Source organism: Colletotrichum graminicola, assembly GCF_000149035.1.
Source record: "Colletotrichum graminicola M1.001 genomic scaffold supercont1.53, whole genome shotgun sequence".
NCBI lineage: Eukaryota > Fungi > Ascomycota > Sordariomycetes > Glomerellales > Glomerellaceae > Colletotrichum > Colletotrichum graminicola.
The window spans coordinates 254179-274646 of record NW_007361057.1 but is presented as its reverse complement, the minus strand read 5'-3'; the positions used below and the strand labels follow the sequence as shown (position 1 = coordinate 274646).

General features: G+C 49.2%; 5 protein-coding genes across 5 annotated transcripts; 4 read left to right on the top strand and 1 right to left on the bottom strand.

Annotated features, from left to right (window-relative positions):
- Positions 1-6081: 6081 nt before the first annotated feature.
- On the top strand, positions 6082-8407 carry GLRG_09908 (transketolase; the record flags this gene model as incomplete). Its single annotated transcript, XM_008100593.1, has 3 exons — positions 6082-7383; positions 7452-7613; positions 7673-8407. 3 exons carry the CDS (start codon positions 6082-6084, stop codon positions 8405-8407), a joined length of 2199 nt encoding a protein of 732 aa, XP_008098784.1.
- A 1568-nt stretch (positions 8408-9975) lies between these two features.
- On the top strand, positions 9976-12267 carry GLRG_09907 (uncharacterized protein; the record flags this gene model as incomplete). The annotated part of the gene is made up of 1 exon (XM_008100592.1): positions 9976-12267. The coding sequence occupies one exon, from the start codon at positions 9976-9978 to the stop codon at positions 12265-12267; it is 2292 nt and encodes a 763-aa protein (XP_008098783.1).
- A 2208-nt stretch (positions 12268-14475) lies between these two features.
- On the top strand, positions 14476-16187 carry GLRG_09906 (uncharacterized protein; the record flags this gene model as incomplete). Its single annotated transcript, XM_008100591.1, has 3 exons — positions 14476-14872; positions 14950-15437; positions 15510-16187. 3 exons carry the CDS (start codon positions 14476-14478, stop codon positions 16185-16187), a joined length of 1563 nt encoding a protein of 520 aa, XP_008098782.1.
- A 208-nt stretch (positions 16188-16395) lies between these two features.
- GLRG_09905 (enoyl-CoA hydratase/isomerase) lies at positions 16396-17304 on the bottom strand (the record flags this gene model as incomplete). Its single annotated transcript, XM_008100590.1, has 1 exon — positions 16396-17304. One exon carries the CDS (start codon positions 17302-17304, stop codon positions 16396-16398), a length of 909 nt encoding a protein of 302 aa, XP_008098781.1.
- A 1022-nt stretch (positions 17305-18326) lies between these two features.
- Positions 18327-18944, top strand: GLRG_09904 (uncharacterized protein; the record flags this gene model as incomplete). Its single annotated transcript, XM_008100589.1, has 2 exons — positions 18327-18623; positions 18822-18944. The coding sequence occupies 2 exons, from the start codon at positions 18327-18329 to the stop codon at positions 18942-18944; spliced, it is 420 nt and encodes a 139-aa protein (XP_008098780.1).
- Positions 18945-20468: the final 1524 nt, after the last annotated feature.

Below are 20468 nucleotides of genomic sequence, written 5' to 3'. Positions count from 1 at the left end.
AAAAAAAAATAAATTCTTTATAATTATAATATTAATCACTAAGGTCTTAATAAGGTTATAGGTAAAGAATTATTATCTTTTACCTTTAATTTTAGAGATCCTTAACTATATAATAAGAGTCTAGGTATTTCTTAAAGATTAATATTAAGGACGTATACTATTAGATTTAAATTATAAAAAGAGATAAATAGAAAACAGCTTTTTAAACCCTAATATAAGCTATATAAATACTTAGTCCTACCTTTTAGCCTAATAAACGCCCCTATAATATTCTAAAGTTATATAAATCTTACCCTAAAGGGGCTAATAAATAATATCTATATTTATTTTTTAGATAATATTTTAATCTTTTTTAAAGATAAGGAGTCCTATATAAAACACCTACTATAGGTGCTTAAATACCTATAGATAGTAAGGCTATATACTAACCCTAAGAAATATAAATTCTATAAATTAGAAGTAAAGTTCTTAGGGTTTTACTTATTAAATAAGGGGGTCTTAATAAACCTTTAATAAGTAAAGGTAATTACTACCTAGCTAGAACCCTAGACGTTTTAAGATATTTAGGTATTTCTAGAATTTTATAACTTTTATAGAAGGTTTATTAAGGGTTACTCTTAAATAGCTAAGCCCCTTATAGATCTACTAAAAGGGAGTAAAAATAAAAAGAAAATAAGAAATCTAGCCTTTAGAAGGAATAAACATATAGTATTTAGAAGTCTATATTTTACTTTTTAATTAGCCTTATTACTTTATTATTTTAACCTTAAGAAGCTAACTTAAATTAAGATAAATACGTTATAATATATAGCTATAGGGATCTTATTATAGCTTAGTAATAAAGGCCTCTAGTATCTAGTAGCTTTTTAGTCCTAGAAACTCTAAGGAGTAGAACTAAACTATAGTACGCTAGATTAAGAGATACTAGTAATTATAAAGTTATTTAAAACTTAGTAACACTATATAAATAGGTTAATAATACTAGTAAAAGTCCTAACTAATTATTAGAACTTAAAATAGTTTATATTATAACCTAAGTTAAATAGTAAGTAAGTAAGGTAGTATATATACTTAGTACCTTTTAACTTTACTATTAACTATTAATAAAAAAAGAATAACCTTACTAATAGGCTATTAAGATAACTAGACTATTATATAGAGAGGTAACTAAATATAAACCTTATTAGTGCTATCTAATTTAAGATTCCTTTATAAAGGGATACTTTTTTCTAGATAAAAGTCTAGAGGGTAACCTATATTTAAGTTACTATATATAGATAAGCTAAACTAGCTATAGTAAAAGAATAGGTCTATAATAAAACTTTATCTAATAAGCTATTAGAAATAATATAGTAGCTATAAGTAACTAATACTAAAATAAAATAGGTCTAAGAGCAGCTAGAAAGGCAGACTATAAATAAGAACTAGTTAATTAGACACTAAGACTTAGTCTATTATAAGAATAAGGTAGTAGTTCCTTAAGAAGCTAGTATTTACTAAGAGATAATTTCTCTATACTATAATAATCTACTAGTAAGACACTTTAGAAAGGACAGAACCTTAGACCTAATTAAATAGAAGTTCTAGTAGCTAGGCCTTACTAAAAAGGTTAGTAACTATATTAAGGGATATAGTATATACTTAGAAATAAAGGCTTAGCTATATAAACCTTATAAAGTAGTAAATAAGGTAGTAAAACACTACCTTAAGTGCTTTATAGCAGGCTAAGAAGGCTACTAGCTATCTTTACTTAATTTAGTAGAATTTATAGTAAATAATATAAAAAACGTAATAACTAGAATATCCTTATTTTAAGCGCTACTTAGGTATAACCTAGAGGTGTATATAGACTTTAGGGACTAAGTCTAGAAGGGGGAGGTCTAAGGCGTAAGAGATTACCTAAAGAAATTAGCTTAGTTATAAGCTAACTTAATAACTTAGTAGTAATAAGTAGTAAAAAGGTAGGTAAAAGGCTATAATAACTACTACTAACCTATAAGTTTTAACTAAAGATAACTAGTAATATTATTAGTAAGAAACCTTAGGTTTAAGGCTATAGAATAGAAACTAGCCCTAAGGTTTATAGGGCTATTTTATATACTATAAAAGGTAGGCTAGTAGGCGTATAGGCTTATACTACTAGAAAAGTATATAAAGATATATAACGTATTTTATATTAGCCTTTTAAAACCTTAGGTTAGTAATAAAGGGAATAATAAACCCTTACTAATACTAGACCTAGAGGGAGATAATAAATAATAAGAACTTAATTATATTATTAATTTAAGAAATACTAAAGAAGGTAAGTACTTCTTAATTAAATAGACAGGCTAGCCTTCTAAGTATAATTTATAAGTTAGTAAAAAAGACTTAGTAAATACTAAAAAGGCCTTAAGTAACTATAGAAAAGTATAATAAGAAAAGCTAAAAGAGTAAAATAATAGTATAAAACTAAAGTAATTAAGTACTAAAAAGTATAGACTAACTTACCTAAAGGATATAGACTACTATAAAGCTATTTTAAGAATAAATAATAAGGGTATAATATAAGTAAAAACTAAGTAAAAAGGTATTAAGAATTTACTAATTCTAATATATAATATAAACTAAACCTAAGCCTAATTATTAGGCTAAAAATAAGTAAAAGTAGGCTAGTAGCTATAAGTTATTATGTTAATATACTTATAAAGGTCTACTAAGAAGTATATAAGAGGGCGCTAAGTTACTAACTTAATAGCGTTCTAATAAACTAAGTAAACTAGATTATTATAAACCTTATACTTAAATAACTACTAGGATATATAGCCTTAGTTACTAAAAAAAAAATATAGATTCTAGTGCTAGTCTTACTAAAGTTAGTAAGTAAAATAAAAAAGAAAATAAGTAGCATACTATATAATAGACTAGTATCTAAATAAGGTTACCTAAGATCTAGGTAATATACTATAACTAAATAAGGTAATAGGTACTAACTAAGGTATTATAGGATTAAAAGTTAGTCTATATAAAAAAGTTAGTAAAATATTTATAAAAAAGTATAAATAGGTTATATAGGTTTAAGATACTTAAATATAAAGTTTATAAAAGTATAATAATGATTAATATTAAGTATAATAAAAACGTTAATAATCTCTAATATAAGATTAAATAATTCCTTCTAAATATCCTTAGTTTCCTTATAACAGACTATTATATATAAGGAGTTAAAAAGGAATAGTATATCTTAGTAATTACTTAAGATAGTAAAAAAATACTATAAGAAAATATTAGTAATTAGTTAATTAATTACCTATTAACACTTATAGGAGTATAACTAGTGCTATACTAGTTATACTAAACGTAATAAAAAGAACTATTTAAAGTAAAGATATACTTTATAATTAGAGGGAAGTTAGTAAGGGTTTTACCCTCCTTATAGGTTTTTACTATAGTATAAAAGTAATATATATAAGGCTAGTTAGTAGTATAAGGGCGCTTAAGAAGTAAATTAGGGATTTATATAGGTTCCTTAGGCTTATTACTAAGGTCTTAAGGATTATTCTTAGGGCTATCCTTATTACGCTTAGGATTAAGGCTAAGAGGATTATTATAATTAAGGGAACGTATAGGACTCTTATTATCTTTATTACTAAGAGGTAGAGGAGGTAAAAGTATAATATTATAATTAGAAAGTTTCTTATTAAAGCCTAGACTATTATTATTTTAGTTATTATTATAATTATTTTTTTTACTATTTAATAATAAACTATCCTAAAAATAAAGTATTAATAAACCTAAAACCCTCTTAAAAGGCTACCTAAAAGATAAACTTATAAAGGTAGTAAAAAATTAATCTTTAGTATAGCGCGTAATATAATAATAGTATTAAGCTAAGGCTTTAACTATTTATTATATAATATAATCCTAATAGCACTAAGAGTTTTATATTACTTAATAAAAGTTAAATTAGTAACTTATTATTATAAAGTAAAGTAAAGTAAAGTAAAATACTAAAGTAACCTAAAATAAAATTAAAATATAAAAAATAATAGCTAACTAAGGTATTATAAGTAAAAAATTATTAAATTAAGATAGTTATAAAAGTAAAAAATATAAAAATACCTAGTAATAATAATATAAATAAACTAAATTAGAAGAAAAAGTAGGAAAAAAAAACTTAGACCTTAGTAAGTAACTAAGGTTTAAGCGTATACAGACTAAGGCTAGGAATTCCCTAGGGACTAGGCCTATATTAGCCTAGGAAACGCTATAAAAAGGATCTAGAAACCCTACTTACTTAACTTAAAACGCTACATAAGGACAAGTGGCTTAGGAGGGGGCGTAATTATTATAGGACAATAACCGCTTAACTAAAAGGCGCTACTTAAGACTAGGTAGTAACAGCTGCCTAACTATCTTAAGGTTAGTATAGTGTTTTAGGGAGTGGGGCGTATTTAGCTAGTAATAGCCTTATAAATCACAGGAGAATAGTTCTTTAAGATTTAGCTTCTATATAATACAAGACCTATAATCACTAATACTTCTTTGTGATTTTAATAGTCTATTATAATTAGAAGGGGCAGGTATAGTTAGGTAGGTTACTAGTAATAATAGTATTAGGGTATAAAGTAGTAAAAAAGGCCTAGGCCTCCTGCTTAAACTATCTAGTAGTAACAACCTTATTACTAGCTTATTATTATAGAAAGTAACTATAGAGTTTAGCCTCTAAAGCTAGCTATTTTAGTTAATAGTTACGCACTAATAGGCTAATAATTATATCCTGCTAGCTATACTAATCTCTAATAGTTATTATTAGTATTTTAAAGTAGTTAGCAGCTTCTTAAAAAGTTAGGCAGCAGAGGCTGTTAGCAGGGTTAAGAGGGGTATTACTAGGCTGTTAGCGACGTTATTAGCTAGGGGAAAGGGGGTAATAGTAATGCTTAAGGTACAGCAGTACGTTAGCTTGCTTTAGCTGCCTATACAACCTTTTAACTTATTAGATAGTCTTTTTTAGTATATATTATTAGTTAATAATTAGTGTAGGTTTTTTGCCCTTTTTCTTACGTAACAGTAGTAGTATAACAGGTGTAATATTTAGGTTAATTTCGCCTAGCGGCTGGCGGTCAGGTATTATGAATACCGTAGTAGGTTAATAGGTTAGTAAAGTTAACTGTGGATAGGCAAGTAGGCAAGTGGGTAGGCAAGTAGGCAAGTAGGTGGATCAGTGGATTTATTGACCGCCTTCTATATTAGGCTTAGCGTTATGGATCCCCACTTTGCCTCTTACCGTTAGCTCGTGCAGTAGCTAAAGGCGGATTTAACCAGTGTAGACGGTAAGTGCGACCCCCACAGAGGCAGGCGCTTCGGATCTCCTCTCCCCCAGACCATCGAGCACGGACCAAGGGTACCGGCCTGAGTGGAGCACGATGAGTCATCATCCGTTTACCGTTTCAACCCACCCGCATGTGTCCCATTCGTTCCTTACTACCTATCCCTACCTACCAAAGGTATCTTATTCTGTTCTGCCAGTTCAACAATTACTAGGTAGCTGTTGCCCTGAGGCACGAGTGTTCAGTGAGAGGGATGGACCTAGAGTCTACCTACCTATCCAGACTGGGTAGGTATGCAAGGTAAGGTGTGGAATGCATCCCGTCCTCCGTTTCTTTACCGAATAAACTTTGTGCCCCAAGCACGTCGTCCCGTTCATATATCCCAAACGGGAAAACCTAAGCGCTCTTTCCTGATACTGCAATGCATGCTTCCCATTGCTGTGCTGGTTGGCCATCCTGTTTGCCATCCCAATACGGCCATCTTAAACACTCACTCGGAGGGGTTCCAAGTCGGCTGTTAGTCGCCCTTATATCAATCCAAATGGACTGCGACGACTGACCTTTGCTGGTATGCTGTCCGCGGTCTCTCATTGCTGCGCTGTCAACAGCGACTCGATCTCACTTTTGTTCACTCGACGCGACGAGCGATTTGTGCTTATGCGACGGATGAGTTTAGAGCTACCCCTCCATCACTCATCGAGATCCGAAAATCACCTCCTCCATCGTTCAAGTCCCGGCCAACTACTCGCAGATAGACCGAAAAATCACCACAATGGCGCCCAGCGCAGTTCCTTCCGAACCCGCTCCCCACGACGTCATCGCCTCCAAGTCCCTCAACGCCGCCAGTACCAGCCCGTTCCAGCTCACAGAAGCCGGGAAGAAGGAGGTCGACTTTGTTCTTCGCATATTCCGCTGTCTCATCGCCGACCTATGCGAGCAGTACGAGGGCGGCCACCCTGGCGGCGCCATGGGCATGGCCGCCATCGGAACCTCCCTCTGGAAATACGCCATGAGATACTCCCCCAGCAACCCAAATTACTTCAACAGAGACCGCTTCGTTCTCTCCAATGGCCACACATGTCTGTTCCAATACACCTTCCTGCACTTGACCGGCTACAAAAACATGACGCTCGACCAGCTCAAGTCCTATCACTCGAGACGCACCGACTCCCTCTGCCCCGGTCACCCCGAAATCGAACATGAGGGCATCGAGGTGACGACCGGTCCCCTAGGCCAGGGCATCGCCAACGCCGTCGGTCTTGCCGTCGCTACCAAGCACTTGGCCGCCACCTACAACCGCCCCAACTTCCCCGTCGTCGATAACATGACGTGGTGCATGATCGGAGACGCCTGCTTGCAAGAGGGCGTGGCCATGGAGGCCATCCAGCTTGCTGGCCACTGGAGGCTCAACAACCTGGTTGTCATGTACGACAACAACCAGGTCACCTGTGACGGCAGCGTCGACCTTTGCAATACCGAGGACGTCAACGCCAAGATGCGCGCCTGCGGCTGGGACGTCATCGACATCGAGGACGGTAACTGGGACGTCGAGACCATCGTCCGCGCCATGGACAAGGCCCGCGGCAGCAGGGACAAGCCGACCTTTATCAACATCCACACCGTCATCGGCATCGGCAGCGCCGTCGCCGGCGACGCCAAGGCCCACGGTGCCGCCTTCGGTGCCGCCGACGTCGCCAGCATCAAGAAGAACTTTGGCATGGACCCCGAGCAGCACTTCGTAATCGGCGACCGTGTCTACGACTACTTCCGCGAGGCCGTGTCTCGCGGCGACAAGATCGAAGCCGAGTGGAACGAGCTGGTCGAGGCCTACTCGCGGGACCACCCCGAGCTAGCTGCCGAGTTCAAGAAACGTGTTGCCGGGGATTGGGTCGACGACTGGCGCAAGTTCATCCCGGCCAAGGAGGAGTTTCCCACCACGCCGACGCCCTCGCGCAAATCGGCGGGTTTGGTCTGCAACCCCATCGCCGCCGGCCTGAACAACCTGATGGTCGGCACTGCGGACTTGTCACCCTCTGTTAACATGATGTGGAAAGGCAGTGTTGACTTCCAAAACGTGGGTTGAAATCTGCTGACGTCTTGGGCTCACCGACGCGTTGCGCGTTTGCTGATGGACGTCCCTAGCCTGATCTGAAAACGACGTGCGGCACCAACGGCAACTACGTCGGCCGCTACATCCACTACGGCGTCCGCGAGCACGCCATGGCGTCCATCGCCAACGGTCTGGCTGCCTTCAACAAAGGGACCATCCTGCCGGTGACGTCCAGCTTCTTCATGTTCTACATCGTAAATGGCCCTACCTTTCCGGACCCCCGGCCATTCGAGAGCCTGCTAACAAAGAGCAGTACGCCGCCCCCGGTGTGCGCATGGGTGCCCTTCAACGCCTGCAGCAGATTCACATTGCGACGCACGACTCGATTGGCACTGGTGAGGACGGCCCCACCCACCAGCCCATCGCGCTGCCTGCCCTCTACCGGGCGATGCCGAATCTGTTCTACGTCCGACCGTGCGACAGCGAGGAGACGGCTGGCGCGTTTGTTCTGGCGATGGAGGCCAAGGACACGCCGACCATCATCTCGCTCTCCCGTCAGAGCCTCGAGCAGTACCCGCAGAACACATCGCGCGAGGGCGTGCGGCGGGGCGCCTACGTGTTCCGGGAGGCGGCGGGCGCGGACGTCACGCTCATTGGGGTGGGCGCCGAGATGGTGTTCGCCGTCAAGGCGGCCCAGGTGCTCGCCGACAAGCACGGCATGACAGCGCGCATCGTAAGCTTTCCCTGCCAACGGGTGTTCGAGCGGCAGCCGGTGGAGTACAAGAGGGAGGTGCTGCAGTACCGGTCGCAGGCGCCTCGGGTGGTGATCGAGGCCTACGCTGTCAACGGGTGGGAGCGGTACGCGGACGCGGGCTTCTCGATGAGCACGTTCGGCCACTCGCTGCCGGGCCCAGACGCGTATCGATACTTTGGTTTCGACGAGGCCGTCATCGCGCCGGCGGTCGCCCGCCTCGTGGAGGAGGTCAGGGCCAATGGCGTGGACAGCCTTCGGGGAGAGTTCCGCGACCTCAACCCAGTCCGGCATTGATCCGCGATTCATCCCATATCCTGGTGGTGGTTTGTATATCTGCTGACGGGAGAAAATGTCGGGTTGTGGGAGAGAGAGCGGGGAGGAAGACCATGTTTTGGCAACCAGGGGTCGGTAGGTAGAAAGGGGTGCGGCGGCGTTTGGGAAGACATTTTGGGATTTGGCAGGCAAATGGGGTCTGCGTAGACACGGATCACCCTGGGATGTTCGTCATGGCCGACCTGTCTGATGGCAGTCTGGCTAGGAGACTCGGTCACTGTACACGTGTATGCCGGGATGTGTGAGTACATACAGCCCGGCCAATGGCGTGGACAATGTATTTACGATGTACGTAGTATGCATCAGCTGGTAGGCCCCGAGTCATTGAGACGAGCTTCTGCTGCATTAGTAGGTGTCTGGTGATGCTTGTGCTCGGAAGCACTAGACCTTGTTCAAGGTGAAAAGGTGACGGATGAAGCGGGAAAAGGGCATTGAGAAAAGCATCAGGGTTGCTTTGGACGGACGGATGTGTAGTGTCCGAGTAGGTATTTATGTACATGTCCAAGTGGATTGCTAGGTATGTACTGTATGCTGTAGGTATGTAGCCTGTAGGTAGGTAGGCAGGCACGTAGGGCAGGCAGATAGATACTTGTCGCTAAGCGATGCGAGGGCTTCAACGAGGGAGGGGGTTTGCCGAGTCCGCCCAGGTCCCGAGACGAGGGTTTAGGCTGAGACCAACCAACCCCCGTGCAATCCGGGTAGAGTTTGTCCGAGGCGCTGTCAGACAGGGCGGTTTTCTGGGGTCCCCGGGCCTAGGCTTCCACTGAAGTACTACGGTAACTCTCTATCTATCACCTACCTACCTACCTACGGCTACAGGTAGGTGTAGGTAGGTAATAGGTAATGTAATACGTACTGTGTCCTTTCTGTCCACAACCACCACCACTTACCCGCTTGCAACTTCCTTCGTCTTGGCCTTTACCTACAGCCAAAGCCTCCAAGTCACTACCTAGGTATGTAATACTATGTAGAGACGCAAATCCAATTGCAACGGCGGCAAGAGAGGAGGCATAGTTGTTGCCCGGCCTCCCAGGGCCACCGTTGTTGGGCAGCAACATCGTCGACTGGGGTAGGTAATTACTAAAAAGGGGGGTGTGAGAGATGGACAGATCTAAAATGAACTCTGTTTTGATATCACGTTCTGGCCCCATCCAGTCTATCCAGAGTCGGATCAGACTCTGCCCTTACTCGAGTCTATAATCCCTTACCACTACTGAGTCTTCTGGCTGCTTGAGGGTCGCCGAGCTTGCCCCATAATAGCATTCGGCCACTCATTTTCTCCTACACATCCCATCGTTTCTGCGCTGCCCCAGCTTTTCCGAGGGGACGCATGTCGAAGCGTCTGTTGCTCACAGGCACTTGACACAAGCGTTGTTGCTTTTTTTTTTTTTTTTTTTTCTACTTTGCGACGGGGGGGCTTGCTAAGCCTACCCTACCTACCCACCCTCCTCGCATTGCCAGTGGGCGTTGTCCCCCGTCCGACTTGCGCTTGCGGACGCGCATCCCGTGCCGATGACCGCGACCCCATTATGGCCGCCGAAGAGGAACAGTCTTTGCCACCTCCCGGCGACGGCGACGACGGCGACGACGGTGATGGCGACGACGGCCGACGCCCGGGCGATTCCGAACAGCCCCCGCCGGCCAAGAAGAAGAGGACCCGGACCCGGACGGGCTGCCTCAACTGCCGCCGTAAAAAGCGCAAGTGCGACGAGGGTCGTCCTGCCTGTGGCGGATGCTCGAGGCGGAATGAGAGGTGCGAATGGGGTGTCAAGGTCACCTTCCGCGCCGAGAACGCCCAAACAATACGGCAAGACCACCCCTCAATGAAGAAGGCTCGACGCCCGCCTCTGCGCCGCCAATTTGAGATTCTCGACATCACTGACGAGGTCATCCGCGACTACCACCTCCCTCCCGGCTTCCACGACTATGATTCTGACCGAGAAATGGAACCTGATCTGTCACCCTCCAGAGCCGAAGCCGAGGCCGCCTGTGGCCCCCAGTATGAAAAGGACGAGGCCGGCTACTTCGACAGCCCCCTGTCCTACTCGACCCCCACCGCCGGCGCACACACGGCCTCCATCGCCGGCTCCAGTACCGCCCGAAGGACTTTGTCTTCGTCTGGGCCAAGTTCCGCACCCACCGAAAGTGTGCAGACGTCGGCCTTTGCTGCTCTCTTGAGCCCCGAGGCCCGTCGAGAGGATGAGCCTGCCAGCAAGGTGCATCCGTCGACTACTGATCGCATCGACTTCCGCGCCTCGCCAACCTCCGCTTCGCAGCTCATCACCGATAGCGCCGTGGCGAACCTCATTTACCTTAGCCAAGGCGGCCGCGCCCAGGCGCCTCATCAGCACCCTACATCCACAGTCCATTCCATACCACCTGCGGCTTTATCTATGGACCATTTGATGGACCCGCCGTTTGATTTCATGGACCAAATCTTCACCCCTGAAGGCTCCTACGAAGACGGCATCTTCCTCCCAGGCTCAGCATACCACGAGTTGCACTCGACGCTAAGAAACCATCTAATCCAAGAAGTTCGGTCCAATGGCCCAACGAGGCAGGCCTCGCCCGCTTCTGCTCACACCCCGAGGCGGAGATCGGACTCGGGCTCCATTGACGCCAGCTCGGGGCCGTCCTCCTCAGGAGGAGCAGCCGAAACCGTCGACGACCTATCTTCAGACCACGAACCCCCCTTCCTGCCACTGGAGGAGGAGTGCGCATTGTGGAAGAACTGGGTTGACGAGATCTCTCCTTGGTTGGACAAGTTTGACAACCAACGCCACTTTCAACATTCTCTGCCTACGATGGCTCGGTTCCACAACCACCTGCGATATTCCATGCTGGCCCTGTCGGCCCGCCAGCTCGAGCTGAAGGATAAAACCCGCCCAACAGACCAGAGTTTAGCGCTCTACCAGGAGGCTATACACCTGCTCTTACCACAACTGCCGACCCGGACAACGGCCGTGACCGCATCTTGCGTCGTGCTCTGCGTGTTGGAAATGGCCAGCTGCTCGCCAAAGGCGTGGCGAAGACATCTGGACGGATGCGCCAGCCTGATGGAGGCCATTGGCATGAACGGCTTCGTTGGTGGCGTGGAACAGGCTCTGTTTTGGTGCTTCATCCGGATGGACGTGTGCGGCGGTCTCATATCGTCCGTCAAGACCTTGATACCCGTCAACCATTGGGCGTCGCGTAGCGACCTTGAAGCAGACGTTGCCTTGTTCCTCGCCAATCCAGGCCACGATATGTGGGCGAATTACGCAGTCTATCTTTGTGGTCAAGTTCTTGACCTTTTGGCTCCGCTCGCCAAGGCAAATCCGGGTGGGCTCTTCTTTGACGGCCCGAGGAACGACATGAGGCACCGGGTCAGATGGATGAAGCTTTGGAAATACGTTGAAGACTGGCACAGCCGCCGGCCGCCCGAGATGCAACACATCATGTCCATACCCTCGTCCGACACGGAACCGTTCCCTAAGATCCTCTACAGCAACCCTGCCGCCATATCAGGGAACCAGCTATACCATACGGCATCTCTTCTCATGCTGCAAAATAGACCAGCATCGCTACGACTGTCGCCGAAGCCTCGTTCGGCGCTTTGGCACGCCAGACAGATATGCGGGATATCAATGACCAACCACCACCACGGGGCCTGGACTAACAGCATCCAGCCCCTCTGGATTGCGGGACGCTGCATGAGCCACCCCGCAGAGCACCGAGCCATACTGGAGCTGCTAGAAAAGATCGAGAGGGAAAGCGGATGGGGCACTAAGTGGAGGGCAGATGACCTGAAGGACTTCTGGGGTGACTTGGGAGACGGTTAGTATCCCGGTGACTAGACAAAGTTTCCAACTCTTCATGCTTAAAAGACGGACATGAGTTCCTCCTGACACTGAGACGCGTGAGCAGGTCCAGCCGCCGGGGAAGGCGTCGGCGCAAAGCGACCTCGGCGTCATGCGTCAATATTCCGTATTGGGTCTAATATCGAGACAACGCCGACGGATTCATGATGATACCACCATGGATTGTGACATTCCCCGCCTGGAGCGCGGGATTCGACAGCGGACCCGCCGCCATAACTCGGCCACCGCACAGCCTCCAAATGCATGGAATCCAATATCAACGTCGCATCAATATCATCCGTCTGATAATTTGGCGTCGCGATTCGATCATAAGAAATAGGACAGCCCGATGGGACGGAATTGGCGGCCCAAGATGTCACTGGCTCTGAGACGTACCTATCCAAGGTCAAAAAGTATGGTAGCCGTCTCTCCACACTTTTGCGGCATGGGCTCTGGGACCGACCCCGCAAGCATGGAGGAGTTGACGGGTAGTTGCTGACGGACTGCAGACGGAAACCCACAGGGTGCGGCTGTCCATGCGGGATTGCGGAGAGATGACCAGGTGCTGGCCGGGGTAAGAAGACGAGGATGACCTCATCTCCCCGTGTCCTGCTATTTAGCGTTCTTCGACGGGGCTCACCACGGGAATAAGTGCCCGATTTGACATGGCGCCGTCCAGCCCGTTAGGGACAGGCGATTTCTGGAACAAGACGTGATGTAAAGGCAACTCGAGCCGCATTCTCGGCGAAAGCACTCGACGCCTGGAGCCGGATGCCCGTACGTACCACTACCGCACGTTTAACATGTTGCAAGCTGAAGCTGTGTGAACCGCCCCTCTCCGCCTGAGGTGGCTGCTTTTCGTTCGATTCAGCGCGACCGGCACTCGTCGGCGCGCCACACCAGGTTGCTGGCATTTGTCGGTTTATTGACGCCTTCGTCTCTGTTGGGAAAGATATGCAAAGGCGGGAATTGTCGGGCCAAAGCCCTCTCGCGTCGATAGTCGAGGTCGGGGTGGGTGGCATGTCATAAACAGCGGCAGGTTGAGCCGCAAGTCTGGTTCGTGCGGTTGAAACGGTGGCATGTTTGCTGCAGGGAGGGGAGCGCTCTCCGATGGCCCTCTTCGAAACCCGAGCAATGAGATGCCGTCAACGATGGGTAAAACATGCGATGTTGGTCGGTTGTAAGCCAGTCATCCAACTCTTGAGGGTGAGCCCGGTGCGCCAAGGACCGACTGATCGAGCGGGAGTGTAAGTGCCGACCGTCGAGGGCGCTTTCAACTTCCTTGTTATTCCGAAAAAGGGCAGCTCCACGCACCGTATAACGCAATGGCCACAAATCGGCGATTTTCGTCCCAATCCTTGTTCATCTGGTTCTCGGCACTAGCCCCGGATCCGCACCCAAACCTCGGCTTCTTCCAAGAGTTTTACAAAGCTTGCTTGTTCTAGGGGACATCAAAAAGAGGGAGGGAGGGGACGATTAGTCTCTCTAGACGGCGCCAAAAAGAGGCGATGCAACGTTAACCGTAGGTAGTAAGAACACAGGACGAGGCTCTACCTTGGGCTTGAGAAAAGTCTTTCCCGCCCCATCCCAGTCCCGACGAGTCAGTTGGTTGAGAGCCAATCGCGTGTCAAGACGCTTCCAACTGCCCACAGCAACCACGTGAGACTCACTGCGGGCCGTTAATCACCCTGATACCTACTCCATAGAGGTATCTGATCTGGTCTCATCGTTTCTCCGCGCTGGGGTCCCTCACTCTATTCGGTTTTCCGTGGGGGGGTGGGGGGGGCCTTGCATGGGTGGCGGGATGTGACACTTGACACGCGCTCTCTCTTCCTCTCTTCAAGGGCTTGACAGCAATCAAATGATGTTGCTTTGAGCCGATCCAATTGGTTTTTCATGCCGGGGAGACTAAAGAAAGTGTGCATCCCTGGGTGGCTACAGTCTGCCATTCCTCAAATCCCTACTCAACACCAACGCTGCACGGCATGCCCTGGTGTTCTGTACATGTAGAACCGCATCCCCATCTATCGTGAAGCGGGGTGTTCTCCTCTTCGTCTCCCTGACCCGGTCACACCAACTCCTCGACTCTCGTCACCCGCGATCAGGCCCGTCGCGAGAAAGGCGTTCTTCCGTCCCTGGAACGTGGACCATCGACGGCTCTAGACTCTCTTTTGTTAACTCTTCTTCGTCATGACCATCCTAGTCGGGCGACCGCTCAACTGGGCCATCACGGCCACGGCGGGCTCCGGCTTCCTCCTTTTCGGATACGACCAGGGAGTCATGTCCGGCCTCCTCACCGGCTACGCCTTCACACGGACCTTCCCCGAGATCGACACGACTAACGGTAGCGGCGGCAGCTCCTCGCTGCAGGGCACAGTTGTCGCCATCTACGAGATCGGCTGCTTCTTCGGCGCCATCTTTTGTCTGCTGGTCGGCGAGAAGCTCGGCCGTCGCAAGTGCATCATGATCGGCTGCGTCGTGCTCAGCATCGGCGCCGCGCTGCAGGCCGCGGCGTTCGGCATCCCGCAGCTGATTGTGGGCCGTATAGTCGCCGGGCTCGGCAACGGCATGAACACCAGCACCATTCGTGAGTTGATCTCCAACGCCCGGGCGATGGGTGGACGACGCAGCGACTATGGGAAATGCTGATCTTGGAGATAAAAGCCGTGTGGCACTCGGAGCTGATGAAGGCGGACAGCCGAGGACGTGGTCTGGCCATCGAGCTCGCCATCAACATCTTTGGCGTCATGACCGCCTACTGGGTCGACTACGGCATGAGCTTCGTCGCCAATGACGCCCAGTTCCGTTTCCCGCTTGCCCTGCAGATCCTGTTCGCCGTCGTGACCTTCTTCGGCGTCTTGGTCCTCCCCGAGTCGCCCAGATGGCTCATCGCGCACGACCGCCACGACGAGGCCCGCCACATCCTCTGGGCCGTCGAAAAGAACGCCAAGTCCATCACCGATACCGAGCCCAAGCTGGAGCGTAACCTGGTCGAGATCCAGGTCGCGATCCGCGAAGAGCGCGAAGCCGCCAACGCCGGCAGCTTCCGGATGATGTTCAAGAACGGCGACCAAAAGTTCTTTTACCGCACCATGCTCGGGATCGGAGGTCAATTCATGCAACAACTGTCGGGAATCAACCTCATAACTTATGCAAGTAGTCTCCTAGAATCAAACCCTATATGCTACACAACCCCAGACGCTACATAGCTAACACCTCACCAGTACGCTCCCGTCATCTTCCAGGAGTCTGTCGGCATGACGCACAGCCTCTCCCTACTGCTCGCGGGGTTCAACGGCATTGCGTACTTCTTCTCCTCCCTGATCCCAATCTGGATCATCGACCGCCTCGGCCGCAGGAAGCTCATGCTCTTCGCCGCGGCGGGCCAGTGCGCCTGCATGGCCGTCCTCGCGGGCACCGTCTCCAACGGCAGCGTGCCCGCCGGCATCGTCGCCATCGTCATGCTCTTCCTCTTCAACTTCTTCTTCGCTGTCGGCCTGCTCGCCATCCCCTGGCTGCTGCCGGCCGAGTACGCCCCCCTCGCCATCCGCACCCGCGCCGCGGCGCTGGCGACGGCGTCCAACTGGATATTCACCTTCCTCGTCGTCGAGATCACCCCCGTCAGCATCAAGAACATCGGCTGGCGTACATACGTCTACTTTTGCGTCTTCAACGCCCTCTTCATCCCGCTCATCTACTTCTTCTACCCGGAGACGCGGAACCTCAGCCTCGAGCAGATCGACAGGCTGTTCACTGGCGGCAAGGTCCAGCTGTACTGGAAAGCGAGCATGGGCACCCCCGGCGAGGGGAACGGCATCGTCAACGACAAGGCTTTCGAGTCGGGCTCTGGAGAGGTCCACCGTGTGGAGAACAAGGAAGAGGCCGCTACTTTGGGTGGATGATACCAAAGCGTAGGTGTGTGCGGGCTGGTAGGGCATCCTCTTTGGGTTTTCAGGATGGTCAGGTTGCAGTAGGGGTTGATTTGTGATATCCAACGGTCTGCTTAGTGTAACGTAGTAAAAACAGGACTTTTTCTTCTTGAGTGTACACCTCGGCGGCATAGCAATAATCATACATTTTGTCGCCAAGTTTCCTTGCGCTGAACGGTGCTCACAACTTGCTATCTTTGTACACGGGCTTCCTCTTCTCGACGAAACTCTTGACGCCCTCCGTCATGTTCTCCCCGGCCTCCATCCTGCGGTAGATGCCCTGTTCGACGGCCGCCGTCGCCCCCACGGGGCCCACGGGCTCCCACCCGCTCTTCAGCCCCTCCCGTGAGACGATGACGGCGTCCGGGGAGTTCCTCGCGATCGCCTCGGCGGCGGCGATGGCGGTCTCCATCAGCGAGCCGGGCGGCACCACCTCGTTGACCAGGCCCCAGGTGAGCAGCTGCTCGGGGGTGTAGTCGGTGCGCCCGATGAGGGCCATCTCCGAGGCCCTCTGCCGGCCGACGGACTTGATGAGCCGCGGCAGGGCGCCGGCGACGGCGATGACGCCGATGGTCACCTCGGGGAGGCCGAACCGGGCCTCGGTGGATGCGTAGACCAGGTCCGCGTTGATGGCCATCTCCATGCCGCCGCCGAGGCAGAGCCCATTGACGGCGGCGATGACGGGCTTCTTACCGTCGCGGTTCGACAGGCCCCCGAAGCCGGCGGGCGGACGCCACCCGTCGCCGGGGTTTTCGCCGCCCGATGGGGCGACGGCAGCGACGGGCGTCGGGTCGGCGGATGGGGTCGGGGGTGCGGCGGTGCCGGCGGAGGCGTTGCGGGCGTTCCACTCCTTCAGGTCGGCGCCGGCGCAGAAGGCGCGACCGGTGCCGGTGAGGACGGCGCAGCGGAGGGAGGGCTCGGCGTCGTACCAGTCGTAGAGGCGGGCGAGGGCGTAGTGGAGCTCGGCGGGGATGGAGTTGAGCTGGCGGGGCCGGTTGAGTGTGACGAGGAGGACGTGCGGGCGCGGGAAGGAGACGTCCACGTCCGGGACGGACGGGGGCGGAGTCGCGAAGCTTGGCCTCTGGGCCATTGTGAAGTTTATGAGCGAGTTGAAGAGAACTTGGCACCCGTGGCAAGGGTATGGCGAGAGATGCGATGTGAAGCTCTGGGCCGGCGGTGGCTGAGGCGGCGGAGGCGGAGGCGGAGATGAAGTATAGGAGGCTATCCCAGTTGAGAGTGTCGGCGAAGGAAACCGATCCAAGTTTCGCAGCCGTTTTTATAAGGAACCTATTTCATCGATTGGATATGTACCGGTCGAAGTAGAGGGAGCGCCAACGTTCATTGATAAGAGTTGCGGGTGAGAACGAGCGAGGTTGGGGACATCCGGGGAGACCTGGTCCACGGAGCTCAGGCGATTTGCCTCGGCTTGTCACCGTCCGTACCGAGCTCCGTGCGGGGTACACCGAGCTCGGTGTGAGTCGGTGAAGGGGAACATTTGGGCCAGACAATCTGCAGTCGAGCATACGTCACCTACACACTAGCTAATGAATGACTTGGCAGAAAGACTGTGAAGCCATGTCAGAAATCTCGGTGGAAGGATCCTAGCTGTCTGTACTAACGTGGGCCACGTCCGTCGTGCCCTATAGACAAGTCTGGTCGGCCACCTGCTGTAGTACCCTCAGTCGTTCCACCCCAGATTACATCTCTCTCCCTGATGTCTACCGTTTGCCCGAAAGCTATCATATGAGATTTCGATAAAATATCAGTGGGACCTCTTAAAGTTGCACACAGCACCCTTTATGTAACACCCTCGACAAGTTTGGTATTCTGGAGGTGTAACCCTCAATATGGCATTGTACGCCCAAAACGTTGGCCTGCACCGAAAGTTCATACTCCGTGTCAAGTTTAATAAAGTTTAATATCAAAGCTGGGGTCTGATGTTGTAAGTCTATCAGGGGCGGTCTGAAGTCTTGAACCCTATCTTTGAATGGCATCGGAATCATGGCGGAAGTTCGCCCAGCAGCTCCGTTGAATTTTATATTTCTTGTCAGTAATGCCCGCTGATATTCTTAACGAGATTTAGCATTCTCTTCTCTGCACTTTCGTCCCCCAATGTCTTTTTTGCAGCTTCGTTGCACCATTTGCTTCTTTCACTTTTCTGTCCAGCGTGACGCCACCAAGCCCCTAAATTACACCCATGAATATCAGATCGTGAACCTAGAGTTAAAGGATTTCAGCTTTCACCAGTTCGGTGAATGCACCGGTGTCGACAACGGCAACGAGATTGCAATCTTTGGCAATTTTAAGGCCACGCTACCCGAGAAGATATTCCCCTCCACGCCCTCCGTCGATGGGCAATTTGAGAACTTTGTGATGAAGTTGGACTTCAATGCCAAGCATGTGCCTGATGTGTGTCCCGAACGCCGAGGCCTTGTTAACTTGACTGGTAGTACGGTTCATGTGTTCCACAGCACCGGACAGGAGCCCCTCCAGCAGGCAACTGGGCCTCTTGCCAACAGTGAGATCTCAATTTTCTTCATGACCAGGGAAAAGCAGACTATAAGTCCAGATCTTGCGGGCCTCGGCTAATACCACTTCGCGTTGCAGAAGATCTCTGTCGGGGACGCTTCCCAGCCCGAAGGCATCCAACAGGCGCTGATCTTTGGTAGCATTTTCATGAGAGACTCTACGGGATGGTACGGTCACCTTTCGATGAATGAAGTACATTAAACCATCATTAGGCTAGTCGTTTCGCCGCTAGCGTCAGCGAAAACTTGGCATCATCAAAAGAAGTCTCCACGTATGTAGGTCGCGATGTGGTATCCCATAACCCACGGTGCCAGCTTGAGATGGAGATCTTATTTTTAGACGTCTTCTTAATTAGACTTACGAAACCTATGTACGCAAAGTGATTGAACATAGTGAAGAAGACGACAGACCAGCGGATCAGTGCGTTATTGTTTCGCGATGTCAATATACGACGGCATCTTTCCCGCCTCGGGCTAGTCATTCTCGAATCCGCGTGGAGATATATGTGTCGCATAGATCCTTAGAGTTGTGATCGTCTCGGCTTACTAAACTTGTTAATGGTCTTAGTCCCGGCCCTCTTCGAGAAGCGGAAATGCCTCATTGAATTTACTAAAAGACGGCAGCATCTTCAGACTATCCTGACTTGAAGAAATAAATTTCTTTCTGTAACTCATACTGGTCTTTTACTTGTTGGCGAATATCCTTCCTCTTGTATATTTTCTGTCGTAGCATCAAGTTCGTACGGTGGATCTGTGCCGTCCATCTCGAATCGAGGTTCCATGACCTCAAGTTCGTTCACATGCCGCGTTTTGCTACCACCTGCCTGAACCCCCTCGGCTTTCAACTTATTCTTCCTCGTTAGATAAAGGATAAGTCCTGCAGCTATCAAGGCGACTATAGCCACGCCACCGACGGTTGCTCCAGCGATAACCCCGCTGGATGCCCCAGAAGATTCAGCATCGTTCTTGCTGTCAGAACTAGTCGTACTGGGCGGGGCAGAGGCTCCGTGATTTTTCGTGGAAGAGACTAAAGTAGGTATTGTTGCGGAGCAAGACGCGGTAGTCATGGACATAGCCCAATAGAAATTCGTCTGGAGAGTAGTTACGGTAGTGGTCGTGCAGAAATAATTGACGGTTCCGTTATTTCGGTAAATGCCTATCGAGCCGGGCTCACAACACCAAGCACCAGTGTGAGGTTCGTTGTTAACGGTTTCATTTGCAGCCCAAAGATTCCATGATGATACAGGACACTGGACTGTTAGCTCATTACTTAAGGGCAATTCGGATAGAGACTAAGCGCAATACCTTGGGATATTCAAACACCAAATCTTGGCATTCCCTCAAGTCTGTAGAATCTGTGTTTCCGGGAGTAAGCGACCAATTGCATGTCCACAATCGCCTCAACATGGAGAGGCTGGAACAAGAAATGGTTTGCAGTGGGAAAGAAGCACCTACCCGGACAACAGTAATTCCCGACATAGCTTCCATCACCTGCACAAGATAGTCCTGTTGGACAGCACCGCATTTGCAGATCCCCCGCCTTGCCACACTCGAAAGGGGCGTCCCGGGGACAGGAAGAAGCAGGGTATCTCAGGGACCATCCGCCTACGTAGTTGCATTCTTGCGCCATTATCACTTGCGCTGCCATTGCTAGCGTGGCCAGTACAGACCATAGGGGCGGCCAACATTGAGAGATTAGATGCAGAGCCATCTTGGTGTGAAGTCG